Source organism: Tenrec ecaudatus, chromosome 6, assembly GCF_050624435.1.
Source record: "Tenrec ecaudatus isolate mTenEca1 chromosome 6, mTenEca1.hap1, whole genome shotgun sequence".
Taxonomy (NCBI): Eukaryota; Metazoa; Chordata; class Mammalia; order Afrosoricida; family Tenrecidae; genus Tenrec; species Tenrec ecaudatus.
This window is the reverse complement of record NC_134535.1, coordinates 34,640,215-34,662,468: the sequence shown is the minus strand read 5'-3', so window position 1 is coordinate 34,662,468 and position 22,254 is coordinate 34,640,215. Positions and strand designations below refer to the sequence as shown.

At 42.6% G+C, this 22,254-nt stretch overlaps 1 protein-coding gene across 1 annotated transcript in view; it reads left to right on the top strand.

The window, feature by feature from the left end:
• The window catches only part of PLEKHG7 (pleckstrin homology and RhoGEF domain containing G7), a 53,195-nt gene extending 30,941 nt beyond the window's left edge, over positions 1-22,254 (top strand). Inside the window, exons 9-16 of the mRNA XM_075553214.1 lie at positions 5,359-5,472; positions 6,613-6,787; positions 8,703-8,818; positions 9,152-9,245; positions 10,995-11,074; positions 13,594-13,747; positions 18,417-18,514; positions 19,307-22,254. Of these exons, the coding sequence (XP_075409329.1) occupies positions 5,359-5,472; positions 6,613-6,787; positions 8,703-8,818; positions 9,152-9,245; positions 10,995-11,074; positions 13,594-13,747; positions 18,417-18,514; positions 19,307-19,417 (942 nt within the window). The 3' untranslated portion in view covers positions 19,418-22,254. The remainder of the gene's footprint in view (positions 1-5,358; positions 5,473-6,612; positions 6,788-8,702; positions 8,819-9,151; positions 9,246-10,994; positions 11,075-13,593; positions 13,748-18,416; positions 18,515-19,306) is intronic.

Sequence of the window (22,254 nt, the reverse complement as noted above, 5' to 3'; positions counted from 1 at the left end):
AAAGGGTCTCTATGCATCAGACCCCACGACACAGCAACAGGTATGGTTGGATTTGGTTTGGGTATCAAACAAGGAAGATGCCCCAACATTTCAAAATTTACCAGGGAATCATGAAAATACATGCTTGGTCTATTCCTGTGACTTTTGTTTCATCTTTATTGGAGTAAGGAACATGGTTTATATTAAAGTTTTCACCGAAATCCTGATAGTCAAGTTAGAATTGGTTGTGCTGTAGTTAGAAATAAGCCCCCAAGAAGAAGGGGGGGGGGATAAAGGGGAACTGATCACACTGATCAATTCATAACCCCCCCATCCCCACCCCACCCAGGGAGATGAATATGGGTGAAGAGAGACAGCAGATGGTATAAAATATGAAAATAAAAATAATTTTAAATGATCAAGGGTTCATGAAGGTGGAATGGTGGTGGAGGGAGAAGAAAAAGAGGGGCAAATACCAAGGGCTTAAGTAGAAATAAAATGTTTTGGAAATGATGATGGCAGCATATGAAAAATGTGCTTGATACAATTGATGTATGAATTGTTATAAGAGATGTAAGAGCCCCAAATAAAATTATTTGTTAAAATTAATAATAACAATAAATAAATAAATCCCCAAAGTATCAGTAGTTTATAAAAACAAAGGTTTATATCTCAGGCTGACCAAGCAAATTCCCAACCACTTCCTGGAACATTACTAGTTGTAAAAGCATAAGGGCCATACCAGACATTCCCCAGCTCTTCAAGTTTCTGTCTGGAAATAACACATGGCATACATGGCCATCGTTCATTGGACACAGAAAATCACACGGCCAAGCTTAACTTCAGTGGAATGGAATCCTCCTCAGGAAGGGAAAACAGATGGATGGCAGTAGTCTATCATGTTGTCTCACAAGAAACCAAGCTGCTGGAAGATTGGGCATTTGTTATTCAGATGTGTGTGTAAGTCCGAGGGAGTTAATTAGAAGGAAACTGAGACTTGGACACCTTTAATCCTTTGCCCCAGGCACACAGCTAGTGCATTGTGGAATAAAATGTCAAAGTTTGGCCCATTTTAAACTCAATCTTAGCTGATGAACAACTGTCTCCTGGGGTTTTTCAAGTATCAAGGAGCCGATGAGAAGGCCTTCCTCTCCTTCTGAGTCCTCTTCTCTGTCAGCTGTCCAGCCTACCCTCACCTCTACCAACTCATAAGCCAACCCCCATTGTGTTCTCTCATATTTGTGTTGGAGTCAAGGTGTAAGATTTCTTCCCCTAGTTTCTTGTCCTCTATAATCCAGTAACATTCTTCCCCAGGTTGTGCTTATTTCTGACTTTCTTATTGTCACCTTCTCATATGCATTTCTAGACGGAGTCTAGCCATTAAAACATTACCAGCAAGTGTGCCCTCCATCTCTGATTTCACTACCTTAATATATTGGAAATCTCTCAGTTAGACGCATGACTCATCATATGAATCAATAAATATGCCTACTAGTACCTAGACCTAACAACCTGGTAGGCCCTTTGGAGTTCTGTAAAGAGATCCTACAACCAATGAACCAAAAACATTGCTGAGGACAAAACGGTAAGTGTTCACATACCCCTCCCCAAAGACACTTAACTAAGATGGTGTCAGACTGAATAGTGTGCTGAATTTGACCTTATTCTAAAATGAATTTGAGAAGACTTTCAAATCTATAGCCATTACAGTAAGCTTAAGGTTTTAAATAAGAATAATGAAGAAAAGGGAAGATTGGGTAGGACTACTACTATGCAAATTATGCTCAATTATAGAACAATATCATTTATATCACATGCAAGTAAAATTTTGCTGAAGATCATCCAACAACAGTTGCAGCAATACATGAAAAGGAAACAGCCAGAGGTTCCGGACAGATTCAAAAGAAGACATATAAAATGGATCTTGGCTCAAAGCAGAGAATACCAGAAAAGTGTGTACTTGTGTCTCATTGACTCTGCCAAAGCATTGGAATGTGTGGATCATTGCAAGCTATGGAGAGCTTGAGAACAATCGGAATTCCAGAACACGAATTGTGCTCATGAAGAACCTATACACAGATCAACAGACAGGTGTGCTAACAGAACAAGGGAATAGTGCATGGTTAAAATTAGGAAAGGTGTGTGACAGGGATATCCTCTCACCATACTGATTCAGTCGGTACGCTGACCAGAGATGGACTGTATGAAGAAGCATGTGGAATCAGTGTGCAGTCAGCATAACCTTGCATGCAGAAAGTGAGGAGGAATCGAAGGACTTGCTGAGGAAGAGCAATGATTGCAGTCTTCAGTAAGGATTATTACCAATGTATAAAAGACCCAAATCCTTGTCCACTGGAACAAAAGTTAACCTCATGATCAGTGGAAGAAAGACTGAAGGTTTTTCTCTTACTTAGATCCACTATCAATGCTCATTGAAATAGCAGTCAGGAAACCAGAGGTATTGCATTAGGTAACTCTGCCACACGAGAGCTCTTTATTAGTTTTGAGAAGCAAGGGTGTTGCTCTGAGGACTAGCGTGCACCTGGCCGAAGCCATGGCGATTCTAATTGCCTCATACACATGTGAAAGTTGGACATTGGATAGGGAAGATCAAAGACAAATCAGTGCATTTGAATTGTGGTGCTGGAGAAGCATATTGGAAGGACCATGGACTGTCACTAAAAGGAAGAAGTACAGACAGAGAGCTCCTTAGAGGCAAAGATGACGAGGCTTCATCTTAAATACTTTGGACATGGTGCCACGAGAGACCATTCGCTGGAGAAGGACATCACGCTTGGTGAAGTGGAGGGCAGCAAAAAGAGGAAGGTCTTCAAGGAGATGAAGTGACACAGTGGCTGCCGCAATGGGCTCAGGCACAGGGACAACTGTGGGTCAGGAGCAGGACAGGGCAGAATTTCAATCTATGTGCATAGGGTCACGATGGGTCAGGACCAACTGGATTCACCTTCAGGTCTCTTTTACAAACTTGGTAGAGGTGCCCCAAATTTGACTCTATATTTTGAGAAGCCAGTAGAATTAAATTTATGTGTCTCGTTGAGGCATAGTTAATGAAAAGGTCAGTAGTTCAAACCCACCAGCCACTCCGCAGGGGATTGATGTGGCAGTCTGCTTCTGTAAAGGCCCTTATTACTGTTGTTAGGTGTTGTCCTGTTGACTGTGACCCAAAGCAATCCTATGTGCACAGAATGAAAGACCGCTCAGTCCTACGTCATCCTCACAATCGTCACGTGTGAGTCCATTGCTGTAGCCACTGTTCCAGTCTGCATTGTTGAAGGCTGTTCTTTTCTCTCCCTCTCAGCATGATGGCTTCCTACGGGACTGGCCTCTCCTGATGGCATGTCCACAGCAAATGAGACAAAGTCTTGCCCTCTTCACTTCCAAGGAGAATTACAGGAAACTCTATGGGACAGTTCTACTGTGTCCTACATAGTCACCATGAGTTGGAATTGACTCAATGACACATAAAAACATAGGGGTACCAAAGATTACACAACCAAACAAAAAAATGTTTTCTTGGTGTCTTGACTTTTAGGACTGTTCCTGGGGTTTTCTGGGGTGTTAATTCAGAAGACTGTATTGGATAGACCACATCAGCTCCAGTTTCCTAGATATAGTGTTCAGTGATTAAGTTAAATTAATTTAGTAATTAACCATCCTAGTTTTAAACATAAGAAAAATTCAGACCCACAAATTACAGGACAGGACAACAATGTTAAGAAATAACTGAAAAAGAATTAAGGTATTAAGGGACTTTCTAAAGAAGCCGTATCTGGACCCATGGTAGCTAGCTGGTTATGCATTTAGCTGCCAATCATAAAGTCATAGGTTCAAATCCACCAGTCACTCCACAACCTTTGAAAGATGTAAAGGTTTAGAAACCGGAAAGGACAGTTCCCTCCCTGTCCTATGGGGCCCCTATGAGTTTGCATTGATCAGCTAGCAGCAGATTTTTCTTTTTGGTCTGGGAGACTGAAATGTACAGCAAGACTACGAGCTGGATCCTGCAAAGCCAGAATGCAGCTTGAGAAGAGAGGAAATCTAAAAGAACATTGAAAAGGCACATGAAGGAAGGTGTGAGGGCCTTTTAGAGAGTCATGACATAAGACTTGGTTACGACGGCAATTTTCATAAATATTGTGAAGATCTAAGTTTTCTTCTACAAATTATGCAGTAAATATTTGCAAATACATTTTAATATATAGAAGTCATGGATAATTTGTGTTAAATATTTCAAAGGAGAAGTTGACTTTTTAAGAAAAATTCTAACTTTTAAGAATTCCTATGTACAGGTGGCAAAGTTGTGCCAGCTTCTAACCCAGCGGTTCTCAACCTTTGGGTCATGACCCCTTTGGGGGGCGAGAGACCCTTTCACAAGGGTCGGCCAATTCATAACAGTAGCAAAATGACAGTGATGAAGTAGCGACGAAAATAATTTTATGGTTGGGAGGTCACCACAACATGAGGAACTGTATTAAAGGGTCGAGGCATTAGGAAGGTTGAGAACCACTATTATAACAAGACTGAAACATGTTCATTTTAATGAAGGAGTTTGGACTCTGACAGACCCATTTTGGGTTTTGGAACATTTTATTCTCTATTTATTACATCAAACTCATTACCAGTCAACCAATTATGACTCATAGCAACCCTGAAGGTCAGAGTGGAACTTCTGGGGGGTTCTGAGGCTATGAATCTTATGGGAGCAGAAAGTCTCCTCCTCTTGCAGAGCTACTGGTGGGCTGGAAACGCAGTCACACACACAGCCCACTATACCGTCAGGGCTCCCTATCTGTCAGACTGGACCGAGAACCAAATTCACCGCCATCAAGTCAATTCCAACTCATAGCCACTCAGTAAGACAGGACAGAACCGTCCTGTGTGTTTCCAAGACTGTAACTCCTTATGGGAGTAGAAATCCTCTCCTTTTAAGTAGTAGTGTATTTGTAGCCTCATCACAAATCACAGTGTGAGTTTTGTATGGTTGAGCAGAGTGAGGAGTAGTGTACGGTGTGTTTCTGTATCTCAAGCCTAGAGCTGATAGTGAAAACCATGTGCCATCTCTGTGCGAGTCAAACACACGAGTCCAACATTTGCTGCACCCAAATGCGTGTTGGCTGGTGTTATTTATTGAGGAAATGCTTGCTTATTATGAGAATACTGTATTTTTATTTTAAAAGTTTCTTGTAGCGATGATCTGTTCTTTCTGAGTACAGTGTGAGGATGGACACAGCTACATCCATGCTTGACACTGCACCATGATTCCCTGTCCTGCGAAGGACAGAAGGGGCCAGAGGAGGAACAGTTTCAGAGGTTCATGTGCTCCTGCTTCTAATTGTTGTTTCTGCTCTTCCCGCACAGTATTTCCGAGGAAGTCTCTGTCAGAGCCACCAGACTTACTGCCTGAATTACACAGCAGCTGTCTTTTATCTGGAGAGCCTGAGGCAGAGAGATGACTTTGGAATATATTTAAAAGTAAAGTACCATCTTCTTTGATATTCTTACTGACACTCTTTGGGATTAACAGGTAAGGACCCCTGGTGACATACTGGGTTAGATGCTGGGCTGCTCACCTCAAAGTCAGCAGTTCAAGCTCTTCAGCTGCTCCCCGGGAGAAAGATGAGGCTACCTACATCTGTCAAGACTAATAGTTCTGGGCAGCCGTCTAAGTAAGGCATCAACTAAGTGCACACAGCAGAAGCACACCGCCCTGTGCAATCTAAGGATTGTAAGTAATGTGAATCCAAATCCGAAGGAGAGAATATTAGCGCTTACATGATGAATACTCAGTTTGCAGAAGGCTATGCGTGCCAGCAGAAGCCCCTAATCCATGTGCAGACGCCCCACGTGGATGAGGCTCTGGTGATGCCCCTCTGACCATGGCTGGGGATATGAGTAGCTCCGCTCTCAGAAAGAGTGTAGTGCAGTCAACGGGCAGCTGTAGTTAACACGGAATGCCTTGTCATGTGACTCCTTTTGACTCATGTGGAAACTGTTCTAATTTTTAATATTTTCCACTTTCTTTTGATTGAAGTTTTGCCATTTTGTCTAGTCATTGCTGTTGGAGTAACCAGAGACGCGTCTCTTCATGTGTTATATGTTGCCTGCATAAAAGCTGAGTCCTTTCTATAAAACAAACCCAGAAAATATTCCCATGCTTACCTGTGCTTCTCGAATAACATTTATGAAAATTGAAGCTATAACCCATAACAATACTAATTGAAAAAATCCCTAGAACTCTGCCTCTTGAAAATTGTCTTCATCCATCTCCCCTTTCCACTCCATCAGACTGATCAATGTAGACTCTTCAACTTCTGCTTTCATGTGTAACCATCACCCAACCCTTCCCAACAGAGGAGTGGTGTGGCAGGAAACCTGTGAAGCTGTTCACTACAAATTAGCCAGCCAGCCTGTGCCTACCCCGCCTTCTTGAGTAATCCAACACTCAATTAATGTCAAATTCAAAGTCTCGCTCCTGGCTCATAAATTCTCCTAGCACACTGACAGGTAGATCATATGTATACTGAGAAGAACCTCTCGGGGGTTCTCCTGCCCAAGCTTCTGTGTGCCCTGACGAGAGGCCCACTTCCCACGGTCTGCTTTTGCCTCTGCCAGTGGTGTGAGCAGAATGAACAGTGCAGAAGACTGCGCCTGCCTGAGCTCCTCGTGGCCCCGCTGCACCGGCTGACTCGCTATCCCTTGTTGTTGAAGAATATCTGGAAAAGAAGTATTGACTCGACTGAGAAAATCCTGATCTACACCATCAAGGAAAAGGTGGAAATGTCCATCCGTAAGTCCCTGAGATCAGTGGCCCAGAGCTCCATGGGTCACGTCATCAAAGGTAGAGGGGTGGATGGACAATGTGGTTTCTGGGAACCATCTCCCTCCATACAGAAGGTGATCCCATGAACTTAAGGTCATAACTGGCCCTTGGAAATGTGCATTTGAGTTTGAGTTCATTATCTATCAATCAAACATCCACCAAACAATGGGCTCCAGTCAGGTCCTGGAGAATTCCTGTAAGAATTCTATCACCAGGTTTACGACAGGACATGACTCTCTCCAAGGAGTTCAGAAATGAGTTCAGACAGGAAAGGTTCTACTTCCCAGATAACTGAAGGCACTTTGTTTACCACATTCATAACAAGCCCACACACGAAGCAAGAGGGAATGAGCGCCATGGGAAGCCCATCGAGAAGATGCCATTCATCATTTTGTTTAGGTTTCTAAAATCAACCCAAGGTCAATGTAAAAATACTTCCAGTCTCCAGAACTGAAGTTTGAAAATAAGAATTGGGGATACCCTCTGATGACTTAAGTTCACTGTTGAGGCTTTGTATAATTGTACTTCAAGTCCCAAAGTCTGTTGTTTGTGCCCTTTCACCAAGATGTCCTTGAAGGCATCAAAGAGAATAAGTGTAATTAACCACTATAGCTGATTTTTTTTTTCCATTTGTAAGTACAAAAGTAAAAGTGACCATGTGTCTTTGTACTCAAATTCTAAAGTGACCCAAGGAATTAAAATGAAGTTTATCAACTAAAAAGGACAAAAAAAATCAATGAAACGTATGCTTTTAAAATCATGTTGAGGGATAAATAATTTTAAAATAACCTTTGCCCTGGAAATTTCTTAATAAGAGTCTTATTGTTGCCTTCCTTTAAGTCTGCTGACACAAAGGTAATGAACTCTCAAGAGCTTCACTAACAACATGATCCTACAGGTGTGCGAACCCTCTCACTGGGTCAGTCCTGGTGGTTTGGGTGGGTTATGGTTTGGGCTGGCTGCTAACCACAAGGTCAGCAGATCAAAGTCACCAGCTATTCTGTGGGAGAAAGAAGCTTTCTACTCCCATAAAGAGTTAGTCTCGAAAACCCACAGAGACAATTCCACCAGTCCTATTGGGTCCCTATGAGTTTGGATTGACTCAAAGGCAGTGAGTGAGTGAGTGAGTGAGTGAGTGAGTTAAATCTCTCTGTTTTAAAACTTCATTTCATCAGGCTAATGTTGGAAAATTAATGGAAACCTACCAAAACTTAAAGAAAAAAATCAAGTTGATTACAATTCATAGCAACCCTGGAGGGCTGAGTAGAACTGCCCTTTCCTGTTTCCCAGTCTGTATTGATGATGGAAGCAGGTAGCCTCATCTGTCTCCCCTGGAGCAGCTGGTGGGTTTGAATCACTGACCTGGTGGCTAGCAGCTCGTCATATAATCTACTTTCCGAATAGGACTCCTACAGAGACTTACAAAGAGAAAAAAAATGATTTATTACTACAAGAAATGATCATCACCATTATGAAGCAAATGTCTGCTTTATAATTAAGAACAAAACATAGGTTTGTCTTTATCAGCCCACTATTTTTCCCTCTGCTAATCCAGTAATATTTTTTCTCTTTGCCATGTACGCTGTGAGGTGGAGGAAATAAGGGAAAAATACAAAGGGCTTTGTTGGTCCTATTGAATTAAAAATGCACAATACATTTCCAACTCATTGAATTAAATTAGTTAAGCCTCATTCTTCTCTGCAAAAGGCTGATTTCAAATTAGTGAGTTGTCTTCGATGTTTAACAGCAAGTAACATGTTAAATGAACCTATGACACAGTTTGGCTTCACTGGCAGCCAGTGTCTCGAAACGATCACCGTGGATCTCAGTGGAAATTGATGCGGCAGTGTCACTTGCTTCTAAAACATGTCTTGTCTTTCAGGAGATCTTGAAGGAAAAGTGAAGTGGCTTGACAATTTCCAAAAACTTAGACACCTTCAAGAGATTATCGTGTGGCCTCCGCTTTGGGATAGAGATAAAAGGTTTTTCATTCCAGAGGTACAAAAGGACCCATTGGTACTCATGTCCTTCCCCAGAGTCTTGGCTTTCAGGTGAAAATACAATAGTCCTCAAGAGTCCCAGGTGTCCACTTGAAAAATAAGTCCAGTTTTCTAAGGCAGAAGCTCTGACCCACCGGGCATGGTGGGGGAGGGGGGAGGCCGTCACACTATACCCGGGCTCTCCCTCTGGGAGTTCCTTCCTTGCTATCTGCCCATCCTGACATTTCCCAACGCCCCCAGCTTCCCAGAGTCCTTTGCCCCAACTCCTTTACCATGTTCTCTTCCAATCACTAAGGACATCTCTGTTTTCTTCTCTCCGTTGTTTCCCAAGTGCTTGAAACACATTTTTAAAGAACACATGGCAGAGAACATCTTATCACCCACCAGCAGACACCTTCTCTACGAGGGGAAATTAACTCTGGCAGGTAAACCGCTTCTTCCTTGAGGTACTTACATGCTAACTTGACACAGGAATGGCGCCTGGTACCGTGGTTCCTCACTGAAGGGTCGGAGGAACTGGGCTCGCCTCTGTCCGAAGTGGGAGCAGATGTAATGCAGAGAGCACCTCCTCAAGTTATGTCACCTGCAGCTAAACGCAGGCATCACAGCCTGACTCTTTCTCTCGGTCAGGTGAGGATAGCAATATTTATCACAGAGGACCATGGTCAAATGAACTAGCCTATGCAAAAGTCTTGGCATCAAGTCTAGAATACAGTAAGCACTGAATCCATGTTAGTTGTTATCTTCCTTAACATCACCATTTCACGTTTCCACTGAGCCAGAAAATCAACGATTATGTGTTTATTAAGAACCTAGCATGCACCACACCGTATTTTACTAAATAGATATATTTTGGGATTTAAGCTAATGGGGGAGATCAAATTGTTGGAGAAATGAAAGACAAACTTTGCGCACTGCCCTAATGGCGAGAGTTACCGTCGCGAGGCTGTGCTGGCTGCAGTTGAGTTGGCTCTTGACTCCGGGTGACCACGCGCACCAGAGGGAACATGCTACCCACGGGCCTGCATCCTCCCCATTCACTGGCGATCGGATTGCTATAACCCACTGGGTTTCTAGGAACCAATTTTTCAGAAGTGTTCATCCAGGAAGATTCACGGAAACTTACAGCAATATACATGACAAATGGGGAGTGGCTGCTTATGAGGTGAACTGGCTGGGAATCGAACATGGGCCTCGTGCATGTTGTTAGATGCTCAACAGTCTGTTCCAACTCCTAGCAACCCTCGTACGACAGAACGAAACACGGCACTGCTGTGCACCATCTTCCCGGTTGCTCTTATGTCTGAGCACCACCAAAGGCCCTGAGAGCTGCAAGCGAAGTTTATACAAGAGCATCTGTGAGGGTGAAGGAAGCAAGCAAGTGTCCATGCAGAGGATGGCATGGAGATGGGCTGTGACGGTAGAAAGGGTTGGGTCCCTGGAAGGACAGGGAGACATCTCAGATGAAGAGGAGAGCAGAAAGACGGCTTGGAGGCACAGGCCACTGGAGAGAAGGGGCTGCAGCCGTCAGCAAGCACCTGCTCCAACTTACCTTCAAATTCCAAGGAAAGGCAGATTTAGGAGCAGACCTTGCTTATCAACTGGGCACTACCTGTAGCTTGAGTGGCAAGAAGCCTTTTCTCTTGTAACGTGCACCATTGCCAATGACCACCCAGATGGGTCCAAAGGCCAAAATGCTGTGAATACAGTTATGTATTTCTCCGTGGCTTAGTCAAAACCATTACCAATGACCGTCCAAGATCTCTTGGATCCACATGAAGTGCATCACAAATACCAGTACAGTGACTTTAAAGTTGCAGACTGATACTCAAATTCAACATTAAGCCAATTGTCTGAGGCAGAGACTGGAGCTCCTGGAGCTCCCGGCCGGAAGAGCAATCCCCACCCTGCTCTGGTTCTCTCCCTTCCACATGCCGTGACCCTGTCATACAGTTTCTCATGTTGTGGTGACCCCCAACCATAAACTCATTTCCGTTGCTACTTCATCACTGTAATTTTGCTACCATTTGGAATCGGGCGACCCCTGTGAAAGGGTTTTTCTACCCTAAAAGGGGTCGCGACCCACAGGTTGAGAACTATTTGAAGGGATTCTTTGACAAAAGCAAAACCTTATGCTATTTGAAGCAACCTTTTCCTTTTCTTTCTTCCCTCAGAAAGCACAAGATTCCTAGACGTTTATCTGTTTCTATTTGATGACTTCCTCTTAGTTACAAAAACTAAGAGAAACAAAAAGGTAAAATGCTGCACAGCACTTCTTAATATTTTGATTAAGCTATTAAATTGCATGTGAATTATATGCCAAAAATTATTTTTAAAATAGATAAGTAGTTTAAAAATGTAGAAAATGCATTAACTTTTAAAAAGTAAAATGCTGTTTCTAAATAATAAATTGTACTTAAAATAGAAAATCTTCTGATATACCAGATTGGATTCTCCATCCAAAAATGGGAGACATTATGAAATATTAACTTTTTAAATGAGATAGCTGTGAGACCAAATGATCTCTCTCAAAGAACTCTAAGGCATTGGGCATCTCAGACAGACTGAGCATGTGATACTGAGAAGCCATAGAACTTTATGGCTGACTGGCCTAAGCAAAGCGATCCAGACTCACTGTACACGTTGGTGTTTTCCTCTTCTAAATCGGCCGGTTGGCCACCGTGAACAAAGCGCCCAAACTGTCTTCCGCCATGTGCCAAGAGGTGATGTCTCCCTCTCCTTCTGATTAGAATGCTCCCCCCATGCCTGAGGTTTGAGCTGAGGAACGGGGATGAGATAGGGCCTGCACTTGTCAGGGTCCAGTTAACTAAGAACTGGTGAAGCCAGACACTGGATTCGCTGGTCTCACAGACAAAGGGAACCAGGGGAAGACTTTACGTGCTATCAAGTTGCCCCCACTCCTTATAACCCCACCCCAAACAGAACCTAGCTCTGTGCCATATCCCCTCGCTGCCCATCGGGCTGTTCTGACCCACAGGGTTTTCTCATTGACTGAGTTTTGGAACTCCATCACAAGGTCTTTCTTCCTACTTAGTCTGAGAGCTCTGCTGAAACCTGTCTGGCATCCTAGCAACACACAAGCCTCCACCGATGGATGGTTAGGTAGTGCGTGGCTGCAGGTGACGGGCATTGCCAGGAGTCAAACCAGCCTTCTGCGTAGAAGACAAGAATCTACTCGTGAACCATCACTGCCCCCTAGCTTAGAACTAGAGCCATAGTATCTCATCAACGACTACGAAATTTTTTTAAATATAGTATTTCTTTGCTGTGAATTGGGTGCAGGTTTACAGAGCAGATCGTCAGTTTTACATTCAACAATTCATGCACAAGTTGTTTAAATTTATTCACTGCAATATTGTCAATGCAGAGAATAGGAATTTTTGTATAGTATTTAATTGTTGGTGGCCAGCATCATTTTTCTTATTGTTCTATTACTCATTAAGTCACTGGTCATGGTTTACCTAAGAAAACCCGTCTACTCTCCTGTTGGCAATCTGTTCCTTTGGTGGTAGAGATGAGTAGGGTCAGAAAGCAAGGCTCCTCCCAGGTGCTCAGCAAACTGAGAGCACGAACACAGTGAAGTCTAGTGTTAGTTCATTGCACTTACCTTTCTACTGCATACAGGTGGTGTTATGATCAGGAAACTAGATCTCTGATATGTTTTCATAATCTAGGCATCTCAATGATGGGGTGGTAGCTAGGGACCATTGAGTCAGTTCCAATTCAGAGCATGTTAGTTAATTGCACTATGTCAAGGATCTTTAAGCAAGAACATAGAGAGTCATTTATCAACTACGGAGGCTTATCTGTGGTTGGAGAGAAAGTAGGAGAAAGTGGAGATCCATCATTTCAGAATCCTGCAGCTGCTTTCAGCGATCCAGACAAGCAAGTCAGAACAAGCCACGTTCTGAAAAATCTCTATCCATATGCTTGATACTGTAACAATTTACCTGTACTTCAAATAATCATACAAATCAGAGAACAAGTGTTAAGGACAGTGTATATAAGCCATCTTGTAAGGAATCTTTTGCTTTTAGGTTTCACAATTTGACTCCCACACAAAGGAATGTTATCAGTTTTGGATTTGCTCTTTACCATTTTGTCACACACACACACACACACACACACACACACACAACCATGTATACTCACGTGTATAAGCCGAGTTTTTCAGCACACTTTTAATGCAGTTTTTGTGGTAAAAATTAGGTGCCTCAGCTGATATTCGGGTCAGATTATACTCGAGTATATAAAGTGTGTGTGTCTGTGTGTGTTTGTATAGAGTATATATAATATTAATCATATTTACACCTGACTCCCAAATTCAGCATCTTATAGATTCAAGACCTTTCAATGATACACCAATTCTAAAGCACAGAATCTCATTAGAGTTCTACATTTGCTTCAACACATACAGTTGGCCAAAATGAGGCTTCCTTGTCTTACCCACAAAACTCAATACTAATGAGTGTTTCAGACTGAGGATGAAGCTGGTTCATGGGTGTGGCAAGGAGTTAAATGTTTCCCAACTGTGAATGTCAACTATTCTTTGTTAAAGTAATTAGACTTGGAGATGAGAAGCACTGTGCTTTAAGTCACTTTACTTTGGGGAAATCTCTCTCAAGACCCAAGAAGAACAGTAAGCTACACTTAATTGTCTCTACAATCTGTTCCCTTAAATATTAATTTTCGACATGTGTTCCAGTATTAATTATTGTCTACTGACTGCATTATTTTCTTCTTGAATTTCAGAAACTTGGAGGGTTAGACCCTGGCTTAATGTGTCCTTCCCTTACTCCTGAGCTACAAACTGTAATAAAAGAGGGAGGTTCGTGCACAGTCCTCGATCAACCCATCCCACTAGATAGACTGGTACTCAAAAATATCGATCCCCTTCATGTGTCAGGTATGTGTGCAGCTTCATCTTCTAGTTCATCTATATGCCAAACACAGGGCTTTATATTTGGCTTTTAAGTAACAGCACACGAAGCCCATTTACATCTCCATAAACCCAGTCCAGTTTGTAGCTCTATTTCATGCACTCTGGATTCATTACTGAGAGAGCAGTGTCCTGGGATGACCCGCTGTGCCACTTGGTAGCTGGATGGCTTTGGACAAGGTATTTAATTGTCCTCAACCACACTCCTCTACGGACAAAAGTATCTGTGTCGGTGGGTTACTGTGAGACTTGAATAAAATAATGCATGGAAAGTGCTCAATAAATGGTAGCTATAACTATCAGTATTAGAGTGCCATTACTAGGACTATTGCTGTTGTCAAGGTGCTGGTAAACCCTGGCATGTGATGCAAATATAAGATATTCTATCGTACTTGCTCTATGGAAATATAGCACAGTTAATTTATAAACAGGTATCTACGAGTGTGTATACGCGCACACACACTACACAAGTCGTCTTGAGTGTCTCCCAGTGCTCTGAGCCACGGACACACAGAGATGAATAAGAATCCGGGTTTAGGGAGCTCAGGGAGCTCTTCTCCGAACAATGGAAAATCAGTAAATCCTTTGAGAGAAAGCTCCTTCGAACACCAAGCTGGATGGGTGGCGGCTGTGCTGAGGAGGAAGCAGAGACCAGCTGAGGCCAGGCAGGGGTGGACAGGACAAGAGGGAGCACCGACCATGCTCCCTCCATGACTAGCATAAACCAGACCCACTGTCGTGGGGTCCATTCCAATGCACTGCAACGCTGAAGGGCAGAGCAGAACTGAGCGCCAGGGCTTTGAAGCTGGAGTTTCAGCTTCAGAAGCAGATTGCCCCATCTTTCTCTCCAAGAGCGGCTGGTTCTGGTTAGTTCAAACTACCCACCTGCCGGTTAGTAACCCAATGGCACCCATAGCACCATGACCTCCCCAAGACTGGCTTAGAATCTGCTTCATGCAGAGAAAGGCACCATTACAGAGTAATAAAATGATTAACAGCAAATGCTTATATAACTGTGCTACAAACGTGTTACATGTTAAATACTTCACATCTATTAACACACAGACGGACACAGGGTTTCTCCTCAGGACACATGGGCTCCCTTCAGGGGAAGCCTGCATTCACAAGTAGAGCTGCCTGCCTCTCACGGCTACTCTTGCTACTTCTAGTATGAACTGCCCACATATGACACGGGCATGCCTTCAGGCCTCTTGAGTTTGATTTGGCTGGAATGAAGCCTGCTCTAAAAGGCGGCTTTGTGGTGCCATTGGGATTGCCAACTGGAGAGTCAGTGGTTCAGACCCAACAGCTGGTCCCTGGGAGAAAGATGAAGCTGTTTGTGCTCAGAAAGATTTTCAGCCTCTAGAAGGTCGCTAAGACTCATAATCTGCTAGATGGCAGTGGGTTTGGATGTAATCATGGTCCACACAAGTCAAAGTTTGCACAAGCCACAGGAGGACAGGAGCAAGCCTCAATGAGTAACTTTAAGGGAGCAAAACCTTGGCCCGATGAGTGCCCTGGACTCCTGTGTTCTTCCTCAGTCATCAGACATCTGTGTGGACCGACAGAGACTCAGTACCAGGTCCAGAAACCAGTACTTGTGGTCCAGGAATCAGGACTTGGGCCCAGACATCAGCAGGTAGGAACCAGAAATACACTGCCTTTTTGTTTGGTTAAGGAGCCCTGCTTGCGTAGTGGACTCCTAACTACAACGTCTGCAGTTCAAACCCACCAGGTGCTCCATGCTAAGATGAGGAGGCTCTCTGCTCTCACACTAATTCACAGCCTTGGAATCCTAGGCTGCTCTATAAATTGGCAATGAGTCGAAATTGACTCCATGGCAGTTGAGGTATTCGGTTAATTTATTTCCTGGAGAAAATTACCATAGTGGAAGGATTCCATGGTAAGCATTTATTCCCTCGGTAGTGGGTGTGATGGATGCTTCTGGAATGAGAGCTAAACAGGAGAGGAGGAAGGTACCACACCCCCGATCAAGTCAGTGCCTAGTGTTTTGTCTTTATTTACTGGTTTATATCACATTTGTTGTTGTTGTTGTTCTTGGATTACTCTGCTCTATTATTTGACCAAATAGAATGCAGGTGACAAAAATTGAACTTTGGAGCATTAAAAACCTGGTTTCAAATTCTGACCATGTCATTTATATACTCTGTGACTTTTGACAAATTAGTCTAGATCTGTTTTTCCTCATTTATAAAGTAGGAAAATGACTGATTTATAAATCGTTGCTGTGCAGTTAAATGACAAAAAATGGGGCAGGGGGCAGTCGGGGGGCACAGTGCCTGATATGTCTTAAATGCTCCACAAATGTTGTCATTTATCATAATATCAGGAGGGAAGATGTTACCCTGCCCTCTGAGGGTAAGCCAAAAAGTATTGCTACAAAGGTATAGAAATCTGAATGAATGCAAACCTACCGTGTCTCAACATATCCTCCATCCACTTCTATATACTTCCAACAGCAGTATTTCTCTAATGTTTAGTAAAGAGTCCGGTATATATCTATTCTTATCACATTCAAATGGCACTCCTGACATTCTCTGGGGCTTAAATCATGCTCCTTTTAAATGTTCTGTGAGTGTGGGGAACAAAAAGCCATCCGAAGGGGCAAGAGCAGGACTGTAGAGTGGCCGGGATAAGTAAGGCCTTCCAATGAAACTGTCTTATGACAGCTCTTGCTGCTCCTAAAAGTGAGCAGATGCATTTTCATGATGAAAAAACTGGTTCATGGGGGAGGGGGGAGCGGAAGGGAGGGAAAAACATGAAAAATGAGGAGCTGATTCCAAGAGCCCAAGTAGAAAGCAAATGTTTTGAGAATGATGAGGGCAACAATGTACAAATGTGCTTGACACAATGGATGTATGTATGGATTGTGATAAGAGGTGTATGAGCCCTAATAAAATGATTTTAAAAAGAAAGAAAAAACCTGCTGTGTTAACAGTGCAACTCTCCTGGCCCTTTCCATTTTCTTCATCATTGCCCTGTGCTTCGAGGAAACTTTATCCAGACGATCTCTTGCTCACTCACTGCCCTCGAGGCACTTCTAACTCATAGCAGGTGCCGGCCGTGCCGTAACCCTCATACCCTTCAGCGCTTACAGTCAGAAGCTGCCTGGGATTTAAGTAGCCCAAGCTCCCCTAAGAAGTCACTTTCTCAATCGGACCTCTTTTTGAAGGCACACTAAAGAGACTAAGACAAGTGTATTATTGAGAGAGCTGGTCTGCCACCATCCACTGACTACAGACATGTTTAAACATGTATTTCTTGGAACAAATCCATTCATGTAAGAACCAGAACCCTGGTAGAAATGATTTTCACTGTACTCCTGTAATAGGCAATCCCATAGCAGGTCCTTACACACGTCCTTTTGGCAATACATCCGATGTGTACACACACACACACACACACACACTATGCTTTGAAGAACCAGCCAAGAACAATCACCGGATCTTTTAAACCTTACTTGCCAAAGGGAATTTATAAAATGAAAACTCAGGGCATAAAACAAACAGAGCCAGGTGTTTGTTTTGTTTTTTCCTTTCTGAAAGCCATTTTAGTGAGGTCAAATGTCCTAAGCCCAGAGCAGTTGGGCAGAATGTCACAACCCTAGCAGCCTTAGTTGCAGGAGAATGTAGGCAGTCTGGCTCGCCGGTGGAGGGTGTCATCTAGGACAGGGGCAATCCTGCAGTTAATGAAAGCCTTGCTTCCATGTCAGTTCTGGAAAGGGTCCCAACCTGCCGGGGCACTGTCTGCTTACATTCACAGACGGAGACCAGTGCAAACAATGACGATGGACAAGCAGCAGTTTAAGGACCAGCCGGGACAAAAACCAGCTGCTCCCCTCATCCTGTCTTGCTCCTAAACACACGTCAATGACAGAAAGAATTGATGGGTTGCAGAATTATATTCCATCTTGTGTTAATACTTCAAGGAAGCTTTCGTTTGAAAAGTTCCTGCTGTGTTTTGTGAAAGGGCAGCTGCTTTCTCCCTATCTCCTGTCATTTTTTTAAGGGCTCAGCAAGGGAGCAGCAAAGCCAACACACACAGTCAGTCTGTTCCTTTGGCAAACACACTATACCAGCACGGTTTATTTTGCTGAATTTATGTCTTTTTTTTTCTTTTTGGATTTTCTTAGTCTGTGGCTAAACATTTAGTTGGGTTTGCATTTTTGTGACATATACATTTGTTTGTACATCATTATCATGTGGCTTCCCTTTAAATACAAAGTTATTTTTAAAATGAGCAATGGGTGACAAAAGTAAGCAGTAATTCCCTTACTTTACATTATTTTACAATTTTTAACTGAAAATTCCACTTAATATCCTTATTTTTTTCTGTGAGGAGCCCATTTCCCATCACTTAAGTCATGACTGCATTTGCTCAAACTCCAGAAATCTTTAGCTAAGGAAGACAGGGCTTTCGTATTTAATAAGGTAGACTCTTGGACTAGGAAGCAGAAGATTTTTGTTGTTGCTGTTTGTGTTTGTGTGTGCAATTATTTTGGCAATCTATGTAAGTCTTTTGCCCCCATTAGAAAACCAAACCAGGTCCTGTACTAAAAATAAAACAATGAATTTCATATCAAATGCACATCATTTGGCCTTTTGTCTTTTCCCAGCTTTTGGTCTGAGAAATGCTTTTCTTATACAACATGAAAACAGATACCGACAGTGTATAGCAGCTTTCTTATTACAAGCCCAAACAGAAAACAGTAAAGTAAGTATTTTCTTATTGGACTGTTTTGATTCTTCAAGGAAAAATCTTACCCCAACCTCTAAGTGATGTTGCGTAACCAAAGGGCGCATGCGCACACACGGGCGCGCTCACACACAAACACACACTGGGAAGAGGCTGGAGGAGGAGTGGGGTGTGCGGGGCGGTGGAGGGGATCCAGTCCATGTTATGCTCAGGAAACTGAGCTGACCACTCTCTCACTGGTACACTTGGCACAACTGACCGATTTTCTCCTGCCCCCGCTTTGGGTTGTATAATCAACTTTCAAGGTGCTTCACACAAATCCCCAAGTCGCTGGTTTCTCTTCAGAGACGGTTCCATTTTGTCTTCCCCCAAATTGGTTTCCGCCCAAGCAACTATGGGGCCACACAACAGGGTACACTGTTCAATTCTCCTTCAGGGCTAATTTCCTGGGCAACCTTCTTCAAGCTCTGGTTTTCAAGTGCGACCACTGGTTGAGAAATGGTATTTCTACACAAAGTGGAAATCTTAGACACTCTGTTTTGTTCTCAGTATTCCTTTTCCTACTTACTCATCATTAACTATTATGGTTCCTACATTATTCATGACTGTTTATCCAACTCACATACCATACTCATTTAAACGGTTTTATTTTAATAATTCACTTGTGTTACATGTGAGGTACGAAAGAAAATGAAAAGTGCAGGAAAACATTTCATTTGTCTTTGACTTTAATGAGCAAGCCGGTAAATATAATGCCAAATATTTAACGAAGCCTTTTGCTCTCTTTTTCGATATCTCTCCCCCACTCAGAAAACATGGATGGCACAAATGACAGCAGCAATCTCTTCCTTTCTGAAGAGTCAAGAAAGCAAGAAGAGCACTCTGTTCTCCTCACCGCCTGCAGAATCCTCGGAAATTTAGGATCAAAAGGAAACTTGGGATTTCAAACCAGCTGTCACCTATTTTGTAGACCTGAGGACAGTCTTTGCCCCAAGCTCTTGCAACACCTACTGTACCTAGTGATGTGCCAGAAGGAAATGTGCACTGTCCGAGTTCCCGATTCAAGCGAGGGAAGCCTCAGGAATCATGACGACAGCAAGTTTGAACTCTGAGGACTCGGACCAGCATTCCGGGTCAGCAGCTTTGCAAGAGGTGTGAGCGGTCTAGGACGCCATCACCATTTGTTAAGAGTGATTCCTCAGACAAATGGGATGTCCGGAGGAAGACAATGACCACTGCTGGCTACAATATGAATTCTAGCACTTTTCTTTGTGTGTTATCTAGAAAATATGGAAACCCTTGTTCCTCTGTGCCTTGTCTATCAGTCTGACTACTTTGTAGATCTACCTCGGAGACCATGATAATTCCTTGATACAAAGGTTGATTGCTCTTTTAATAGAATTATTCTTAATATGATTAGCTGCTGCCAGGGATCAGACCCTTGTGATCCATAGGGTTTAAACTCGCCGATTCTTCAGGAGAATCCTGGTCAAAACTTTTTAGAAACCTGGCAACACCTAAACATTCAGACAAGACAGGTGGTGGCTGCACGTGAGGTGTGGGACTGCGGATCGAGGTTAACACGGAAGGTAGGCAGTCTACCACGGGGCCACTAATATCCCCCTTTGACAGCATATAGAAGAAAGAAAGCCTATACTTTAATAGTCTGTGTTTTGAAAATCCCAGTGATCTCACAGTTCGCTTATCTCAGGTATGCTTTCAGATACTCTTAGAAGAGGAAAACCCTCAAAATGAAATTTCACTATTTAAGGAAAAAGCAGTTATCAGATCCAGTTGCATGTGGGAGATTTTCAAGTAAGGTATCTTCCTTTTAACCTTATTTTTGGATGAACGATGGTGTTTACCATAAAAATCCTTGCTGGTTTCGGTGTGCTTATGTGCATATATTTCAAAACAAACCAAACCCACTGCCAGCATCCAATTCGAATCACAGTAACCCTCTAGGAAAGAGTGGAACTGCAGGGTTCTGAGACTGAATCTTTATGGGAGTAGAAAGCCTCATCTATCTACTGTGGAGAAGTTCGTGGTTTCAAACTGCTAACCTTCAGCCCAATGCATAACCCAAGAAGAATTGCTGTTACTTGGCAGGAATTGAAATATTATTAAATATTTATGACGGCAGCTTGAAGAATCATACTATCAGGGAGTGACAAAGAATATTGACTGCATCTAAGCAATTTGGGGTCAGAGGATATAAGATGGAAGTTCACAAGCTTCGATTTCAGCCAAGGGTCCCTCTTGCAGTTTCCAAAGCAGAAGTCAAAACTTGGCAGACTCGGCTGTAAGGCAAATCTCACCTTGGATGATCTCTTTAAGTTGGAGGATGGGACACCGAGTATGAAGTCTGGGGGTAGGATCATGTGCACGTCCATCTTTGAGGAAGACTTGCATTTCAGCAGCATACAGACAGGGCAATCCTGATGAGCACAATGGTCACGAACTATGAGAAGCAAGGGTACAGCCACAATCTCTTCACGACAATGGCAGGCACTTGTTAGGAGTAAGGGAATTACAAAAGAGTCTGCAAAGCAGTGACTATGCTAACAGCTGAGCACAGATCAGAAAGGAAGACAAGAAGCCAAATGGTACAGGGAGAGAACAGATCTCACGGGAATACCTAGGGAGGGACTCTGCATGAGACTGAACTGAGAGCGATTGTACCCAGGACCAGACAATGTAGATTTACACGAGAAGGAACTGAAGATGGCATGTCAGGCGATATGGAATGGAGATTTTTAAAAAAGAATTTAGTAATATATCAGAGAATGTCAGAGGTTCAAATTAGGCTAGGAAGAAGAGAATGGACTAGGACAAAATGATTGTTTTAGTCCTATGACTCCAATGACCATATACTAGGGGCTTCAAAAAATTCATGGAAAATTCCATTCTCTTTTAATTCTGTTTTTTCCATGTTCTTTTTAAAGCCCCTCATATATATATAAGTAACTAGTTTTCCCCCTTAGCATTCCCTAAAAATGAAAGGCTACCCAAATGAATGTAGTATATATAAAACAAAATTTGATAAAGCTCACAGAACTGCATACCTAATAAGTTATCTGTGTTTGAGGTTAAATACCTAATTACATTCTTCAAAGGGAAGCACATGAGAATGGAAAAGTAAAAACAAAATATAGCGGAAAACAGTGGAACACGGAGCCCTTAGTAAATTATCTTTAAATGGGCATCAGGCCCCGTGGTACTGTCCAGTACAGTAAGCATTGGACTGCTAACTGAAAGGGAGGCTGTTCAAACCCCAACCCCCCCCCCCCCCCCGCTGCTCTGAGGGAAAGGGGTGAGGCTGTCTCCTCCAGTAACATTTAAAAACCATGGAAACACTACAGAGGGTGGCTATGAACTGGGATCAACACCAGGGCAGTACGTTTGGCTTTGAGTATTTTTAACATGTATATGTAATAAAAGAAAGGATTAATTTAAAAAACATTTCAGTGTTTCTAATTCTATAATGAATAATGAATGAAAACAAAAGGAATAGTTTAAAGCATTAAGAATGTCTCTTAAACTGCACACTTAAAATAATGACTATTCTCTGAGTTGTAGAGCATATAAAATATAGCCCATCTATATCTAAATGCAATGTAAGGATATTCTGTAAACAAATACATGCAAAATAGTATCTTAATCTGTTTTAAATATATAAAAATAACTGATAACCACACTGTACTTCTACTAAAAATGTTTTTAATATCATATTTTAACATATTTTTTAAAAGCAACAA